The 19,787-nt window shown below is 37.8% G+C and overlaps 3 protein-coding genes across 3 annotated transcripts in view; all 3 read right to left on the bottom strand.

Moving 5' to 3' along the window:
• The window catches only part of CCD1 (carotenoid cleavage dioxygenase 1), a 35,756-nt gene extending 21,023 nt beyond the window's left edge, over window positions 1-14,733 (bottom strand). The window contains exon 1 of the mRNA XM_087333878.1: window positions 14,437-14,733. Within this exon, the coding sequence (XP_087190004.1) occupies window positions 14,437-14,718 (282 nt within the window). The 5' untranslated portion in view covers window positions 14,719-14,733. The remainder of the gene's footprint in view (window positions 1-14,436) is intronic.
• On the bottom strand, window positions 6,675-7,424 carry LOC147852102 (carotenoid 9,10(9',10')-cleavage dioxygenase 1-like). The gene is made up of 3 exons (XM_087333881.1): window positions 7,272-7,424; window positions 7,023-7,134; window positions 6,675-6,894 (listed from the first exon to the last, which is right to left on the bottom strand). Exons 1-3 carry the CDS (start codon window positions 7,397-7,399, stop codon window positions 6,871-6,873), a joined length of 264 nt encoding a protein of 87 aa, XP_087190007.1. The 5' UTR covers window positions 7,400-7,424; the 3' UTR covers window positions 6,675-6,870.
• On the bottom strand, window positions 9,220-10,741 carry LOC147852101 (carotenoid 9,10(9',10')-cleavage dioxygenase 1-like). Its single transcript, XM_087333880.1, has 4 exons — window positions 10,614-10,741; window positions 10,031-10,151; window positions 9,517-9,622; window positions 9,220-9,421 (listed from the first exon to the last, which is right to left on the bottom strand). The coding sequence occupies exons 3-4, from the start codon at window positions 9,597-9,599 to the stop codon at window positions 9,235-9,237; spliced, it is 270 nt and encodes an 89-aa protein (XP_087190006.1). The 5' UTR covers window positions 9,600-9,622; window positions 10,031-10,151; window positions 10,614-10,741; the 3' UTR covers window positions 9,220-9,234.
• Window positions 14,734-19,787: the final 5,054 nt, after the last annotated feature.

The following is a 19,787-nucleotide window of genomic DNA, read 5'->3' as shown; positions in this document are numbered from 1 at the left end:
ACTTTCCGAACGTCTTTTGCAACCACTAAGTCCTCAAGAGGTTTTTAAAGCAGCAAAGTCCTTAGCAAAAGATGTTTGTCCTGGGTTGGATGGGTTGAGTGTCCAATGGTATTTACAATATTGGGATTTGATAGGTGAGGGACTAACTAGAGCTTATCAACAGGTTTTAGATTCGGGATATATGCCCCAAGAATGGAATGATGGTTTAATCTATATGATTCCCAAAGCCGGTGGTCAGTTAGAGGAGCTTCAGCATTGGAGGCCAATTACTTTGTTAAACATTATTTATAAGATATTAGCCAAAATGTTAGCTAAACGTTTACAACCTTATCTTTCTGAACTGATTCATGATTCTCAGACAGGTTTTATACAAGAGCGAAGTATTTTTGATAATATTATTCTTTTTTGGGAGATGGTAGCTTTTGCTGAAGGACAGAATCAAGAGTTGGCAGTGTTATTTCTGGATTTCGAAAAAGCTTATGGCAGAGTCGACTGGAATTTCATGGAGGGGACTTTGCTTAAGATGGGTTTTCCAAACAATTGGATACGGGGAGTTTCAGCATTATATCGTAATGCACATAGTTCGGTTTTATTTGCAGGGGATATTGGTAGGCGTTTCTCTATTTCAAGATCAGTAAGACAAGGATGTCCACTTGCTCCTTTTTTGTTTTTATTAGTATCTGAAGCGTTTTCTGTATATTTAAATTCTCAGCAGGTTAATATAAAAGGTCTAGCATTGCCATTTGCAGATGCTAGCGTTGATAGTGAGTTTGCTTATGATACAGCTCTTTATATTCACGCCTCACAATTTAATTTGGTGCAGGTTCAAAAAGCTGTGGATGACTTCGCAGATGCATCGGGTGCAGTGATCAATTGGGATAAGTCATCAGGTTTTTGGGTGGCTTCGGGAAACCCTCCAGTTAACGCGCCTAGCGCCGGTTTCTCGTGGATTCCGAAAGGACAGTCCATTAGGTACCTAGGATGTAGAGTAGGGTTAGGAATAAAGGTAGATGATATGATTGCGCCCTTATTGGTAACATTAAGAAATAAGCTAATATATTGGAAGAAGGAAAGGTTATCCTTAGCTGGACGTGTAGTTGTTGCTAATTCTGTGCTTTTATCATCTGTTTGGTATATAGCCTCTACATGGTTGTTTTCTAGGTCCATTATGCTTAGAGTTCAACGTCTAGTACGGAATTTTATTTGGGGAAATGATACGGTACACAATACTATAGCAAAGGTAGCTTGGTCGGTTCTTATACAACCCAAACATAAAGGAGGTTTAGGTTTGATTGATCCTTTCATGCAAAGTAAAGCATTACTTGTTAAACATGTTGTTAGGTGTTTATTGCCTGGACAAGAGTTATGGAAAAAGTTTTGGATGTGTCATTTATATAAATTAAAACCATCGGTTGGTGGTAATTGGCGTGATAGTCTTAGATGGTTCTTTAATTCAGATTTTCCGCTGTCTAAATCGACAGTTGGGTCCTTTAGTTTTTTTAATGGCATTCTAAGGGCATGGGAAAGTATTCGTCGAGCGCTGGTTTTTTTGCCACCAAAAACATATCATCAATTAATGCGTCAGCCGTTGTTATGGAATCCTTTGTTTACTGATGAAGCGGCATGTGTCTTAGGTTTACGACCTAGGTTATCTTGGGCTGCAATGGATAATGGACCAGCTCGTACGGTTGCGGATTGGATTGCTTTCCTGCAGACTTCAGTGCAAGACCAAAAGAGTAGGGTGTCTAATTTCAGAGGGGCAAACATTATGATAACTCAAGTGTCAACGGTGTATCAGGTAACATTACCAACTTTGAGTTTTGGTCATTGTTTGAATTGGTATGGTATGTTTTCGAGATTAAATATACTAATAGGAGCTCGTCTGTATACTCAAAATGGTAGCCTTTACTTTTATGAAGTTTGCGATAATGGTAGGTTGTTGGTAGTGGAGGAGGAGTCTTCAATTGTGTCTTCTGCCAGGCAGCTGCCAGTGAGAGTAATAGCTAGGTTGGGAAAAAAGATATTTATAGATCCTAATCCACTAATTGCTAAGTATTCATCTCATATATGGGTTTTAAATTCTAGACCAATTGTTGATTTGCAGTGGGATCCATTAGATTATGGTTGGAAGTTACCAATGTCTGATAGTACGCAAGAGAAAGTTCTTCCATTTTTTGCATATTCTGTGTCACTGGGTAGGAAGTTTTTGTTAAATGAGATAGAGTCAATTCCGGCAGGAAAAAAATATTGGGAGGAAGGTAATGTCTCATCTACATATATGTTGAAGTTTTGGAAACACCTTTGGTCGCTTAAATGTATGAACAAGGTATTGCACTTTCGATGGTTAATGATTCATTATGCATTGCCAGTAGGAGCTTTATTGAGGGGAACAATACCTGATCGATCATGTGGTAGGTGTGGCTGGGCATATGAGACATTACATCATGCTTTTTGGGAATGTGTTACGGCCAAATGTTTTTGGGCTCGTATTCTTAGGCTTTTAAGTCGTAAGTATAGGGCTACTAAATTCACGTGGGGTACAATCTTTTGGGGTACGTTGGATCAAGAAACTGTTTTTTATCATTATCATAATTCATCATTGACTTTACATGTGAAAAGTTTTCAGGTGTACGTTACGAATAGCTCCTTGCAGGGAGTCAAGTTCTTTTCTAGGTGTTATGTTTGGAACTTTATTTCCTCGTTGGCCTTATGGATTATTTGGAAAGCAAGGTGTTCTAAAATATATAATGATGAAGATACTAATGTTGTGGATCAAGTTAAATCTTTCTGGGAATTATTGGTAAATATAGTTAAAGGTGAATATGATAGCTATAAGGGTTGTGGAAATGGGCCTAACCGGAAAAGAAAGCGACTTAGAAGAGTCTGGTCAACCATTCCTATTTTTTTGGATGCAACAGGGGAAGATGTAAAGTGGAATTATGTTCCACCTCGATGGTTGTTTCCGCCACCAGCGCCATTTATATTGAACACAGCCGTTTAGGATGAGTGCGTGAGGAAAGTGTAAACTGTTTTTGTGTTGTAAATACAGGTTTTCCACGGACATTGGCAACAAGCTAATCGACGAGAGGGCTGATGTGGAAAGAAGGAAGAATGTGTAAGAGAAAAGGATGGGGTATGGTGGCGGGGTCATAGTCGACAATCGTGAGTGGGTGGGGAATTTTTACACTAATTTTTGTTTTTAATACAGGTTTTTCGTCAACAGTGCAAGATGTTAATCGGCAAGAGGGCTGACGTGGACTGAATGAAGAATTTCTTGTTCTGTGATAAGGATGAGGGAAGATGGCGGGGGGGTCGAAGCCATCTATCATGAGTGAGGAAACTTTGAGATTAACTGTTTTGTTATTGATACAGGTTTTTTCGTGGACATTGGTCATGACGATAATTGGCTAGACGGTTGATGTGGATTGAACGAAGAAATTTTCTGTGTGAAAGTGATAAGGTTGAGTGAAGATGGTGGGGAGGGTGAAGCCGACTATAACGAGTGGGTGAGAAAATGTTTACACTAATTTTGTGTTGATCAATACAGGATATGCGTGGACATTGCCACCGTGTTAATTGGTGAGATGGCTGATGTCGACTGTATGAAGAATTTCTGTGTTAAGGATGAGTGAAGATGGTGGGGAGGGTGAAGCCGACTATAACGAGTGGGTGAGGAAATGTTTACATTAATTTTGTGTTGATCAATACAGGATATGCGTGGACATTGCCACCGTGGTAGTTGGTGAGATGGCTGATGTCGACTGAATGAAGAATTATTGTGTTAAGGATGAGTGAAGATGGTGGGGAGGGTCGAAGCCAATGTGCAGGAGTGGGTGAGGACATGTTTTAACCTAAGTTCTTGTTGATTATACAGGATATGCGTGGACATTGGAACCAGGTTAATCGGTGAGATGGCTGATGTCGACTAAAGGAAGAAATATTTGTGGTGAGGATGAGTGAAGATGGTGGGGAGGGTCGAAGCCAATCATCACGAGTGGGTGAGGAATTTTTAGACGGATTTTATTCTTATCACAGATTTTTGGGGTTTTTGGGCAATGACGTTAATCGGAGACATGACTGATGTGGGTTAAATGAAGAATGGTTGTGATGAGATTATGGTCTAATCAATGTATGGCTGTTCTGAGTTTCAGCTTGAAGAAGACTACGGCCAAGAAGTAGCAGATTACCTCAATGGCTTGATTGGAGAGAGCAGTTTTGTATTACCTAAGTGGTACAAAAGGACATTCACAAAGGAAAATTAAAGGCCAAGGAACGGGAACAGCTATTGGACAACCAGGAATTTGTTTATAGGTTGAATATGGGTATACTAAAGAGCTTCAGTATATGTGGAATCACATTCAGCCAATGTTGGCTGCAACATGATGTTTTTTAGAGGCCATAACAAATGCCATCTTTATTTGGTCCCTTTTTTTACGACATATACTTATGGAGTGGAAACTATAATGTACAATTTGTAGATTGCCTTTGGCATTGTTAATTTTAATACCAATGGAGCATATTTTTTATGGAAAAATCATATGTTCATTTGCACATAATTATACATAATTTATCTTTTATTCGAAACATTCACACATACTCGTGATTGCCTTGGGCTCGCTTGCACACAAACAATTCTACTTTCACACGTGCACATGCGTAAATTCCATATGCCCAATATCACACATTTATACGCAACACATCAAAAGCGCAACTTATAAATATATCTATGAAATAAATACACATACCTTCATATATAAATTATTTACAAATACATTCTTATAAAAATAAACACATATATGCACCCTATTCACTTAAAGGTCACACACACATACACAAGAATACCGAAAGTACTCTTACTTCCCCAATAGGAACCAAGCGCAGGAATTATAATCTATGAGTACTCCAAACTAAACAACTTGAGTATACTCCCTCCTTGGTTTAGGTCCGAGGTGGTCTTGCTCACGTTTCACACACACACACACACACACATGTATCTTCACGATAATGTTAGGGATTAATCCAATGAGGTTTCTTCTTTCACTTCAGATAATTAATATTTTTGCGGATTGCTAGATTTGACACAATTCATAAACTACCTTTAGTAGAGTTACAATGCTTATTCAACTTGCATAACACACACTATCTTGGTTTGCTAAGGGTGTCCTTTCTTTGTAAATAAAACTCAAGGTCACCCGTTGTGCAAAAGAAATTAAGAAGAAAGGGAACGTGAGTTACACCGCCTAGAAGCTATGGTAAGGATATATTTTACATCGAGATTCAAGACACCCACACGGAAACCCTTTGACCTCCCACTCCTTTTCAAGAAACTTGGATAGAAATGAAACTAGTTCGAGTAGTAATTTCCTTTATGGAATATGTTCACCATAACATCTTTTGTACCATAATAAAACTCTTTTATCTATGTTTATTTTAAGTTTTAATTTTTGATGATTGGGTACACATCCCATTATTGTAACCAATTGTCTCATGGGCCAAATTTGGTCTTCGAAGATGTTAATATATCTTTCTTTTTTTCTCTCTCTTAAAGGATATTTTCTTTGCAAAGAAATATGTAATATATACATCTATCTCGTGTATTTATGGTACTCACTCTAATAGAAATTATTTGTCTTCCTCATCTTCCTACTCTTGACAAGTTTTTTACTCTCTCTCTCTCTCTCTCTCTCTCTATGGCGATCATTCCGTGGGGTGTGTGTGTGTGTGTGTATCATACATTGAAAACAAGTTCAGACCACATACACACATCCATTCCTCCATTCTCCAATTATAACATGAACCCCCACATTTGAGGTAGTGAAACACCACTCTCTTTAATTGGAATGGTAAAACATGATATACTCCTAGACACAATGTTGCGAGGTTTGCATGTATTTTTATTTACTTATTAAATGGTTCAGTTTGGATTTCAACTTTTCCCTAAACAATTCACTAAAGAGACTAGTTATGGGCCTAACTTTGACTCAAACCAAATCATTTCTATCCAAGTTTATCATTTCCAATGTGATCAAACAATTTGGTTTGGTTCCGTTATTTATAAATGATATAATTTTAGTTCAATTTGGTTCTAAATTTTAGGTTTATCAATTCATTGGTTTAATGGCTTATAGGTTTCCCTAAACAAATTAGTTGATCTTTTCCTTAAATGGTTTGGTTTACATAGCTTAAGAGTTCATAAACAGTTTGGTTTGGTTTTGGTTTTCTATAAATTGTTGGGTTTCAAGGAAAACCCGATCCAAACCTAAACCGAACAAGCCCATAACTAAAAGAGACTAGAGTTTGGATAGATTGTAAAGTGATGGCTAATTTGGCATGGGAAAGGGGATTTGAGCATGGGGTCCCCGTCTATTGATTTTCTATAGCTTCTTCAAGTTGCAGTTCCTATGTTGATCTTCTGGTTTGAAGGTAAGCAAAAGTTGTACAAGAGTGCGGGTTTGAAGTAATGCATAATTAAAATCTAACATGTAATGGTTCAATCACTTGGAGAGTCATTTAAGGACCAATGACATAAATATATGTCCCTTCACAACAAATCAAAGATACATATGTACTAAGAATTATTAATTTTTAGACTGCCCAATTTCTTCCTTTTGGAAACCCCTTAAGTAACAACCACCTCTTCTTTATTGTATGGTACACCATAATTATTTGGCTTCAAAGTCTATATGCATGTTCTTGCACCACAACATTTTATTTCATTTGAGTGTCACTACCCAAAAAAGCAAGAGAAAATACGGTTAAATATGTAAAGGTATTTGGTTCCCTGAAATGATTAGGTGCAAGACCTATCCTTCCATTGTCCTAATGTATGATGTACTAATCATTAATAGAATAAGACACAACTTTGCCATGTCACTTTTGTGATTGCAGTTGTTCCTGAAAAGAAGCCATACAGTGTTTTGGGTTATTGTACTTTATCAACTAACCTTAATCACAAATATCTAAATTGTGCACTAGATTCATCAATGGTGTGGAAACCATGTGCACATTTACAGAGAGCTCACCTCACTAACAAACAAGGCATGGAATCCATATGGCACTCTATGTGGTATTTGAATAATACCAACTGGTTCTGATACCATAGTTTTTGCATCGTAGATATGAGCGCAAGAGACCCTGCACAAAACCCAACATACAAAACTTTGTTCGTTACAATATAGGGTAATTTTTCATCCTCTCTATTGCATTTGCTATATATCTAAAATAAAACATAAAAATAAGTTCATTCATTCTTAAGCAACACTGTTCCATACCTAGTTGTTTCATCGTGCACGAAACAGATAAGGTAACCGTCAACTTCGTTGTTAGAGGCATCCTCAGATCGTGGTATGAACCATAGTACGTAAAATTCGTGTTCGTCTGCCATATCATTCGTTTTCATAAGTTGGAAAACGAACACGAATGATATGCAAATATTCGTGTGTTTTTTTATTTTTTTTTCGTTTTTTTTTTTCATTTTTTTTCATTTTTTTTTCATTTTTTTTCAAATTTTCCCTCTTTTCTCCCTTTTCCTCTGCACTAACGTTACGCTCTCTTCTCCTCTACAACCTAGCCTCAAACGATTTGCGATTTTGCAGAGTGCATTCAACCTTCAGGTATATTTAGTGTAGAAATATGGTTTTAATTTCAGTGATGAAATTTCTGTGCTAAAAAATCAGAAATTTCATCACGAAATTTCATCAACGAAATTTCTGTGATGATTGAAATTTCTGAAATTTCAATCAAATTTTCTGAAATTTCAATCATCACTGAAATTTCAGAAATTTTGATTGAAATTTCTGTGATCATAGAAATTTCAGAAATTTCAATCAAAATTTCTGAAATTTCAGTGATGATTGAAGTACATTTTCATTAATACATACTAAAAGGAGAAATAGATTGAGTTCAAATCATGTGCAAAAATTGGTTTTTTTGCACACAAATCTTCGTATTCTTAGGAGGATTAAAGAAAGAGGTTTCAATCCTATTGAGGTTACTATTGACATGATAGAGAAAGAAAATGATGAAGAACGATTATTGGTGTTGCAAAGTGAACAAGAAGCACAAGAAGTTGATGAAAATGAGAGCCTCACCAATGTGATGTCTTATATTGATGATAATGCACAAGATGAGGATGATGATTTTGAGGATGATGATTTTGAAGATGATGATATCACCTTGAATGAAGATTAGGAATGCTCGTTTTGATGTAACACCTCATTGAGGATTTTTTTGGAGACTAGGCATTTTGGGTAGTTGTTATTAGAATTTACGAAAAAAAGCATATTGTTATTAAGAAGGTAATATGTTTTTTTTTTGCAATTTTTAAAAATTTTTTTCCGTGAAAAAATGTTTACCTTATAGTAAACCATTTATCCAAAAGTATGGTATTTATCATTCTTCGAGAGTGTTTATCATTCTCGAATGATTGAATCATTCGAGAACACGAATGCACGGAATGGTACGCATGGTTCATACCATACTTTTGGATAAATGGTTTACTATAAGGTAAACATTTTTTCACGGAAAAAAAATTTTAAAAATTGCAAAAAAAAAACATATTACCTTCTTAATAACAATATGCTTTTTTTCGTAAATTCTAATAACAACTACCCAAAATGCCTAGTCTCCAAAAAATTTCAAAATTTCTGAAATTTCAATCATCACTGAAATTTCAGAAATTTTGATTGAAATTTCAGAAATTTCTGTGATGAAATTTCATCGTGAAATTTCTGAAAGATGAAATTTCATCACAGAAATTTCAGAAATTTCACGATGAAATTTCATCACAGAAATTTCAATCAAAATTTCTGAAATTTCAGTGATGATTGAAATTTCAGAAAATTTGATTGAAATTTAAGAAATTTCAATCATCACTGAAATTTCGTTGATGAAATTTCATCACAAAAATTTCTGATTTTTTAGCACAGAAATTTCTGATTTTTCAGCACAGAAATTTCATCACTGAAATTAAAACCATATTTCTACACTAAATATACCTGAAGGTTGAATGCACTCTGCAGAATCGCAAATCGTTTGAGGCTAGGTTGTAGAGGAGAAGAGAGCGTAACGTTAGTGCAGAGGAAAAGGGAGAAAAGAGGGAAATTTTGAAAAAAATTGAAAAAAAAATGAAAAAAAATGAAAAAAAAAAAACACACGAATATTTGCATATCATTCGTGTTCGTTTTCCAACGTATGAAAACGAATGATATGGCAGACGAACACGAATTTTACGTACTATAGTATGAACATAGCTTCGGATCCACATCTTCCGTGTCCAAACAAAATCACACCTTCCACATTCCCACCCACTTCAATCTTCCCTTTTCCCTCAAGTTGTGGCTCCTTCCAAAGGTTGAATTTCGCGAGGCCAATCAATCGCATATTGTCATCAAACATAGTGCAATATGCAAATTGTTTCTTTCTGGAGTTAATAATACAAGCAAGAGCCTTCAAATTTGCAATGCTCGCATAAGTCTCCTCACACCTCTCCTAGTAAACAAATATACTTCTAATTACCTCCCTATGTACTTCTCATCCACTGGAGGGAATTCGAATGATCCCAAAGATAGTTGTTTTTGTGATGCCTCACCAGTCTTCATATTAGTTCCAATCGAAACCTAAGCTGGTTTGATAAATGAGTAGTAAAAACAACCCAAAACAATACTAGAGAAACATTAAATACATCAATCAACAATACATTAAGTGGCAAAGCATTATGTAAAACGCATTGCCTTATACATCATAACAGAGGTTTTAAGATATGCATTCACAAACTTATCTTTATAAGGTTCTACAATTCAAATGTATAAACATGACCGTGTAATGATAAAGTTTGTGCTTTGCAACATTAAAGTTGTGGTTTTATTAAGTCTCAAGGAATGAGTTTGATGTTGTGTTCATTACAACTCTTCGTATATGCACCAAACCATTTGCTCCAACAAAATAAGCATTGACATTTTTCCCATAGCCCAATCGTTCAAAACAATAGCATTTCCCTTATAGATGAAAATATTAATTTAAAAACACTTACAGTTGTGTGATAGATGGCTTTAAACTCTTCTTGACAGGTCCAACAAAACGTTCGAAGTCAATCTCTGGTAGGCGGCACGTGTATAGAACCACATCATCATCACCTTCTTCCCACACATTGACTGAATTCGATGCACAATGAATTCCACAATGTCAAATCTTATGGATTATTCTCTCTATACAGAAACTGATTTCTCATGAGAATCACAAGTTTTAAAATCATCTTAACCCAGAACAAAAAATCAAAAACAACTCTTTTTATGTTAAAGTAAACGTTCCTCAAATAGCATTGTAGATTTTAAGAATATCTAGCCAACAATCGAAGTTTGCATTTTCTTGTGGATAACCAGTGAAACTTTATACTTGTCTTTTATGCCCTAAGTTTATGCAAGTCTAGAATATTTAGCATCTTATTTTGACAATCTATATCCCAAGCTTGGTTGCATGTAGACGGTGGCTCTTAGTAGAGGAATTTCATAGAGCCAAAAATATCAACACAAATTATATAAGAAACATGCATGGACACATGATATGTGAGTAAAAGCAACAACAAATCACTAGTTTAGATGAGATGAATAATTTACCACTGTGAAATGCATAGCATGTGGGTAGCTCAAACCACTTGATTGCAGATTCATTTTGGGCATACCATGGAAGAATTCCTATCCTTGCAGGTTTTGAACCATCAAAGACAATTGCCGGATTTCCTTTGATCATTTCCTGTACCATTATCAGTGACAAAATTTCCCATTGTTTTGACCCAAAATACAGACAAATAGAAAAGGAGAATAATCATAATATATTGAATGACTAGATGAAATAAAGAAGTATATTTTCACCTTTGGTTTGAAATAAAGAGGCATATCCATGAATATCACGTAATGTTCCGTAATGGCAAAGTCGTGCATCATGACTGGTCCTGACACTATTATGTTGACTTCATTTTGCATAACCCCATCTTTCAATACCACTCTATAGGTACAATATGGAGGTTGCCACTGGTAGAAAAATGTGAACAACTCCCCTGAGATAAGAAAGAAAATACAACATGGAATCATTGTTGGTCAACATATTGCAGAACCAGGAACTGTGAGCTCCATGAAAATACATGCCACTCACCTATATTCATTGGACAATAAACAATTTCACTTGATATGAAAAGAAAGGGGGCAAGGGGGGGGTCCTATGCAATTAATTTACCATTAATGACTAAATATCACACTTTAATCTCTCATAGATCAAAACCTGTAATTTCATGTGTTACATGGTAAAATCATAACTTGCATTCTCATGGCAATGGCCAAAATATTTCCAATGATGATCATATTGAATGCCTAGCTCAAGCACTTGCAGGCATTAACACTTCATGGTATTCTTCCGCAAAGTACCCGTAACTGGATCGACTTTTGGATGGGCTGTGAATGGATGTGTTAACCGCTTTTCATAGTCCATAAGCCCAATTGTTTGAAGGTTTCCATTCTCCAAAACTCTTATAACATCTACGCACCAAATAAATTTTTTACCTACGGCAGAAATCTTCCTCGATGTCCCCAAATGAGGTACTGGAACTACCAGCGTTACCGCGGGCAGCACATGAATTAGCAGCAATTCTACAGTTTGGAACATCTTTCGAACTTGTGGAATGGCTGGCTCATAGATTGCAGTATGCGTCTGACATGCTGGCCCAAGAAGACAAGGATCGAATCATGATTCAAAAGGCCATGATCGGCGCAATCGAGCCAGAGGAACAACCGGAGTTGGATCGAAACGGCCGACAAAGGACTGCCAAGTATAGGGGAGAGGCAATTCAGATGCCTCCATTGAACACGGCTCTAGTAGAAATCCATCGAGAATATGTGAGAACGAAAAAGGCCGCATAGGACATGGCCGAAGCGTACAACAAGGCCAAGGCGGCAGCTGATTGATTACATGATCAGTATTCGAGAGCTACGAAGGACAACGCCGAACTATTGGAGAGGCTCCGACAAGCAGAGGAAAAGGTAGAGCAGGCCGAAGACCATATGCAGCACTGTGACTTCGCTGGCATTCCACATGTACCTGATCAACAACTGTGGGATCAGCTGCGCGAGACAGAGAAGAAGATCAAAGAGGCAAACGATAAAGCTGCCAAGGCCGAGGAGAATGTGAAAAAGATGGAAGACCGCATTGAACTTGCCAAGACCAGGATAGGAGCATTGTGGATCACAAGGACAATGCAATTCAAGAGTTAAAGAAGATGCTTGAGCGACAGCGGGAGGCGACGACAGCAGAAGAAGAAAAAGTGCAAGAATTAGAGGAGTATATCCGATTTCAGGAGGAATATTTTGCAGATCAAATGTCCGAGGTAGTACTCCAGAAATCTGAAATGCAGATGGCGTACGAACAGCAAAAGGAAAGACTTGAGTCGGCAAATACAGAATTACCGAGGATTTGTGCACAACTCGAAGTCAAATATGACGAAAAACATCTGGCATTACTGGTTGTCGAAGCCAAGTTAAAGACTGAACAAGGGTTGGCAGTATAAGGTCAGTATGGGTGAAGACAAAGTTCGACAGATCTTACAGGCTCACAAGCAAAAAACGCTGAAGCTGGTGGCCGATACCCTCGACAAAGGCTGGAAGACCTGGTCGGCGTAGGCAGCAGAATTGCAATTATTATGCGCCAACAGGGATAATCGCACAAAACAGGGCGTAGGATTCTTCAAGATGACCGATGAAGCCATTACACCCGTTCAAGAAGACCTCGCTCGAGACTTGTATGAACTCACAGCCATTCACAGGGAAGAGATCACCCATTTAATGGAGGAATTTGATGCCCATGACATCGACACAGCGGTATGCTTGGATGGTTACGAAAGACAACGCCGGCAGCAGAATGCCAAACTAGGATCTTCTGCGGACCAGCCACAAGCAGAGGACGCAGACGCAGACGCAGCAAGACAGGACAAGGAAGCACACGCAACCGACACCAAACAAAGGATTGAAGAAGAACCATCATTGTTCGACATTCTACATGATGACGAAGAAGATGACGATGACGGTGATGACCCTGAAACCACAAGGCACCAGGAGTAAGCAAGGACGAGGGGTTCGACCGTGCAAGGCACTGTCCCACGAGCATGCCAAGTGTGAGCCGATCGGCTACAAGGTCGGAAGGTCGGAGTCGGACAAGTGTGAAAGGGTTGGAGTCAACAATGTTTGGAAGTACGAAGGAGTCGGAGTCGGATCGTCGTAGCAGATCAATGAGTCAGCATTTACGAATTTTTGCCAAGTAGTAAAAATATGTATTAGAATTAGTTAGGACAACTTTGTGATAGTTCTTGCCAAACAAGGGCAAGTGTAATCTTGAAATGAGACTCTTGGTTTTACCTATAAAAGAAGGACCGAAAGCATTGTAAATCTATCGTTCTATTTTAGAATTAATATATTTTAGTGGTTAGAATATCTCTGTGTTGACAGTGTCTCTGTTTATTGTTATCTTCAGTATCGATCTCTGAATTCCTGTGCTTACTGAGTAATTATATTAAGACCAATAGTCGATCATGGTTACTTAGCCCAATTTCTAATCACCGACTAGTTCGTCTATTCATTGCCTACCACAATCATCTTGATAGGACATTCCAGTAAGAACATTCGACCTATTGTGCCTGCCGGGTACAGCAGTCGGCTGTCGGCAGATCAACAGTTTCAAGCAGTTGTAAGGCCATGGCACTTTTTCAACATCAAATATGAAGGACCATAATCGGTTATACCAATGATATCTTGCGGAAGGTTTGTGCTTCCCGTTGGGTCCAATGCGAACAAATTCACCATTCAAGCAGCTCTTAAAATAAAACACAAAAAAGCAAGAAATGGATTTCTAAAGTTCGGAATTTTCTCCAAGGAGGAGATAGAAGACAAGATAGACCCAAAGGAAATTAAATCAAAACAGAGGTAGGACATTATTGTCTGTGATGAAGTGAACATTGTTGAAAGAAATATCCTTAGGGAAACATAGGCAAGTAACGAAACTTTGCAAAATTCTGGATTTATGGGCATATCACATGCTAGGAGTTAGAACATGAGACATTATATGATGTGCCTAACAAGGGAACCACATGAATGATGAGGTAAACTTATGATTCACAGTGCGTGACAAAGTAAAGTTTATAGCATTTTGAAACATACTTAGGACATACACCCAAACATGATGAAACATGGACAGAGGAGTGATGCAATACAAAACAAAACACCAAAGCATGATGAAACTTGTAAAACAATGCTGCAAAAAGAGAGCTTCTTGATACCAGCATAGACCATGAAGGGACTTCGGATAAACAGAAAAATAAAATGAATAGAGAAAATATGAATAATAGAAAGAAAAAAAACAGATTAAATAGAGAGAGAGAGAGAGGTGTGTGACATGTACCGGTATGGTTCCAGTGACAGGGAGGTAAGGTGTGGGAGCTTTCTGCTCAGGAACAGGTGCATAGTTGCCTTGAAGGAAGTGGAGAGGTTTAGAAGCATCAGGGTAGCAAGAGCAAATCACAGCTCTCTCGAAAGCATCGATCAAGCGAGCCACAACAGAGCTTCTCTTATAATTCTTCTTATCACTGCTATCGCTGTGGAATGCATGAGTACCATTGATGCGATCAACCGCAGCTTCACCGTTGTTGCTGCATTCTTCTTGCACAAACGAGGATTTGGCCATGGATGGATGGATGAGGGAGGGAGGAAGCACAGATTCTGGTGTCTGAGAGTGGCAGGCAGTCTGATCTTTTCATTCTTTTCTTCGTGGCTTCCATTTATATTCCAGCTCTGCTGCATTGCTGCATTGCTGCGACGTGATCGGAGAGGCGCCTTCACTGTTCGGATCCGCATGCTCTGTTCCTTCTTCTTCTACTCTCTGTCTCTGTCTCTGTCTCTGTCTATGGAATGTCTTGTTTCTAGCAGTAACTCATAGTACGAGCCATACTTACCATACGCGCATTCGCATTCGCGAATGTTAAACACCATCAAAGGATGATAAATACCATACTTTTTGGATTAACTATGTATTCTGAGGTAAATAAACCTAAAAAAAGGGGAAAAAAACAAAACAAAACAAAAACCTTAAAAAAAGGGGGGAAAAACAAAAAATAAAATCACACGAATGTTTGTATAACATTCGCCTTCGTTTCTCAACGTAGGAAAACGAATGTTATGCTAGACGAACACGAATTTTACGTACTATGGAACTTCAAATCTTTTGTTCCCTGCATATGTATATATATCATATGTATTTACTATGATGTATTATGTATATTATATGTATATATGTATATGTCGTAAGGTTATTGTAAAAGATTCTGCTCTAGTCTCTACCCCTTAGCTTTCTTCTTCTTGGGTCCACACACACAACTCTCATCTCACGATAAGAATGCTTGGTATTCGCTCTTGAACACATAGTACTATCATATAGATGTGACACTGAGAGAGAGAGAGAGAGAGAGAGATACAAATAGACGCAAACACAAACAGAGACACACACATTAACATAGACAACATTGATAGATTGAGATAGACACAGAGAGAGAGAGAGCCCATATGAATGTAGCTCAGTTGGTAAGGTTGCCCAATGGAGACCAGGTGGTCATGGGTTCAACCCCTATATTCCACAGTGGCATCTAGTGAAATAGAGATATATATGAAGTATATAATAGAGAAGTGAGGAAATTGGGTTTTAAACCCAAGACACGGTGCTTGTAGTGTTATCGACTTACCACTAGGGTAAGCTAATTATGAAGAGAGAGAGAAAGATATATTAACAAGAAAGAAAAAGATATTGAATTGGCCACACACTCCATAATCGACAAACGAACAACATCGATCTTCAACACCCCTTCACTATTTTTAATATTCATTGTTAACTCTTCGGAATATAAGATACTCCCTCCATTCGACACCCAACAACATTATTCGCCATAGCTTGCATTCCTTCCCCATCTTCACTATTTTAACCTTAAGATTATATTTTGTGTCAATGGAGAGCCTTGTAGCCTCTTGGAAAATGGACTCCAACAAACATGTCCGACTTCTCGTTTCCCTGTGACATAGATAGATTTCCGTTGTCTAATGCACGAAGTAGGCTATGTCAAAACATAATGAAAAGCATGGCATGGATGTGTAACTCCCCCTCTCCTTTCCCCACGTGAAACATGATTTAAGCTCCCTTAGATATATGATTGTGAGATGTAAGATCTTATATATAAGATATGACAAGCAATATCTAAGCTTACACAAAAATCCTCCAGAAAACATAAATAACTATTGGTACTCTACAGAAGCGAACTCGAATGTGGTTCGACATTTGAATGGAACATGCATGGCAATTCGTATGTGCCATAGCTTTAAAATATTGAAGTCTTAGAAAGAAAGCAAGATTTTATGTGCCACATATTTAAAATACCTAAGTCTTGGAAATCAAGCAAGCACGAAAGAAGGATATATTAATGTCTTTGAAGAGATCAACATGGCCTATAAAACCAAACAAGAAATAAAAATTATTTGGAAATTTTTTCCTTTTTCACTCGATGTCAAACCATTTGAAAGCCCAAGAAATGTGATTGAAATGAAAAGTTTAATGAGCCAAAGTGACTAAAATGTCTTTGAAAGTAAACTTACACTAATATAATAATTGTCTTATGCTTGACTTTTGACGGACTACACATGTTTAACGTTGAATACTTATACGATTTTGTATCACACACAAGATGTAAATCTACATCCATTACTAGTTAGCATTTGAAGCATATTTGTTGAAGTATAATGGCAATCTAAATTGCACGATGCATGTTAATGACATATCAGCTTACAAAAGTTTTGTTTTGTTTATATGTTGTGGAATACTTATACTTTCAATTTTCTGAATTATAATTTTCTAGTGTGATGCGAAAATATTATAATAGCCTTACCCTAGTGGTAAGTTGTTACACTAGATTGTTAGTTCGAGACCCAAATTTTCTCACCTCTCAATTACTCCCTACATATCCTCTTAATTTGCTATAAATTAAATGCCACTGTGGAATGCAGGGCTTGAACCCAAGACCTTATGGTCTCTCACACATTTCTTATGAACACTTATTGAGTTTGCATGAACATCTTGTTGGGCACAACATCGTTAGTCATAAATCCTATTGCAAAGTTAAATGATCTAATCCACACAATATATGCTACATTTGCAAGTTTTCTATCTTTAAGAAGACCATGCATATGTGCAAGCAACATTCCGTCTCGTAATAAGTTTTACGTGGGGCATTCAAAATATATCAACAAGCAAGAAAGACGAAAAAAAGGCTCATTTATGAGATGAAAATTATTGACTTGTCATTGACCCTTTTAATGTGGTAGTTGCAAGACACACCCTGATGGCATCCGATGACAAGCCCTCTCTCGACAATATGCCACACGGGGCACATTCATACAAGTTTGCACACATGCACACATACGCAAAATAAACAAGGGACGAAAACAAACTGAGACATACAAACACAAACACTCAAACACACACACACACACACACACACACACACACACACACACACACACACACACACACATGGGTACATGCACGACCGAGACACACAAACACACACACATGGGTTTGTGCGTTGTGCATGTATACAATATAAACCTAGGCCAAAAGAAACAAAAGGTGGGTAGGTGGAAATGTGGGTTAAGTAAAGGAAAGTCTCCAAGAGAGTAAAGTTGAGGTAAGAAAGGAATAACAAGAGACTCAACCACCCACAAACACCCGTTTCAACACATACACAAAAAGACTATAAATGAAGACAATGCCACCACCCCAAGGTGATAAACAAAGGTTGTGAGTTGGTCCCATCCATGCCTAGCAAGTGTGTGAGGATGATGAAGATGTTGTTGCCTTCCATGGCTTCTTCTCCAATGGCCTCCACATTCTTCCTAATGCTCCTTCAGCTAGTGATGATGGTGGCCATTGTAGGAGCCAGTGGACCCAATGACCCTACTCCTTCATGCATTGGGAATGAGCTCCAGAGCGTGATCGGCACATGCGGCGGAACCTTCTCTTCCGGAGGCGGGGCCAGGAACCCACAGAATCAGCCTCCTCCTCCTCCTCTTTCTCCGAATTCGGGATGCTGCATTGCGCTCCGCTCCGTCTCGCTCCCGTGCCTTTGCTCGCAGCTCGCCTCCTCGGGCCTCGCCTCCGCCATCACTCCCGCTACCGCGAGCACCATCCGCACCGCCTGCCATCTCCGGATCCCACCCGGCACCCGCTGTGCAGGTAATGTTTATTATTACTATACTCTACACCTAAAGGCTATTAACACCTTTCAATTGTATCATGCTCTTTTTTAACTACATAAAATGCTCTCACATTACACAAATCACAAGAACAAACCCTTTTCTTTTTGTTTTCTTTACTTTTTGTGCATCTTGCAGGTTTCGGTGGCTAGAGATGTAACCCTACAAAAACCTCTGACAACACCATCGCCATATCATCATCATCATCACCATCTTTTTATTCTTCAGTCATGACCTAATACATACAGTAGTAAATCAATGCTCCTAGAATGCTTACCACTATATCTATCAAGCTCCTCTTCCTCTTCCTCCTTCTCCTTCTCCTTCGTTTTGTTTTGTTTTTACATTGACATGTTGTATCCTCTTCTCATTATAAGTTATTCTTCTTAGTAATAATATGCTCTAGTTTTTGTTTTTTTTCCATGTCTTCATTGTTTGCTTCTCTTCTAGTATTCCAATATTTTTACTTCTTTGTCTGTTGCCCGAGTTCCAAGGCGCCCATTGTCTCTCGTGCTACAAACGCTCGTGATTCTTTGACGCGCAAATGAAATCGGCATGTTGTTTATCCTAGTCTTCATATAATCAACATTGATCTAACCCTTGATATGTGCCCATTTCGGGGCATTGTTTCTCATGGTACGAATGCTAGTGATTCTTTGACATGCAAATGAAATCGGCACGTTGTTTATCCTAATCTTCATATAATCAGCATTGATCTAACCCTTGCTATGTGTCCATTTCTAACAACAAGCTCTTTTGTATGTAGTTGAAAGTAGCATAACATCTACTAATTTTGTTACTTTAACCTTCATGCTTGTGACTTGTAGTTTGGATTGAACATTTTTCATTGTATTTATGGTTCTGTTAGGGATTAATCGAATGTGGTTCCTTCTTTCACTTGATATCATGAACATTTTTGTGGATTGCTAGATTTTACACGATTCATAAATATGACCTTGAATAGAGTTACTATTCTTATTCAACGTGCATAACACACATCATGTTGCATTTACGAAGAGTGTTCTTTCTTTGAGGGTAAAATTCAAGCTCTCTTGTTGATTAAATGGGCGCTCTTAAGAAATTAAGGTAAGATGGCCATGATAAATAAAAACAAAGTTTTAAATTCAAATGGAAATGGTTAATTCCGCAATTCGTGCAACCCATTAGCATTTGGTTATATGAAAGAGAGAGGATGCACAAACAAATACTTTGATAAAGCATGCAATGGAGAAAACAAAGTACAATATATTAGTGTGGTAACAACTAAACGGGAACTCTAGCTCATGTGATTGTAACAAATATAATAGTGAAATGAGAACTAGTCTTAGAATATATTCGAAGGCTCCATTATAGATCGTAAGTTGTAACACTCAACTTGTAACTCATCTATCATATTTAATAGACCCCATGATTTTGTTGTCCACACATGTGAAGGTTCTTCGGCTTGCTCACACCTCACAT

This window comes from Azolla caroliniana, unplaced genomic scaffold (genome assembly GCF_043228905.1).
Source record: "Azolla caroliniana isolate FFs.n. ecotype wild unplaced genomic scaffold, voAzoCaro1.0.p SCAF_18, whole genome shotgun sequence".
In the NCBI taxonomy this organism is placed as follows: Eukaryota; Viridiplantae; Streptophyta; class Polypodiopsida; order Salviniales; family Salviniaceae; genus Azolla; species Azolla caroliniana.
Note: the sequence above shows the minus strand (reverse complement) of the source record. Positions and strands in the feature narration are given on the sequence as shown.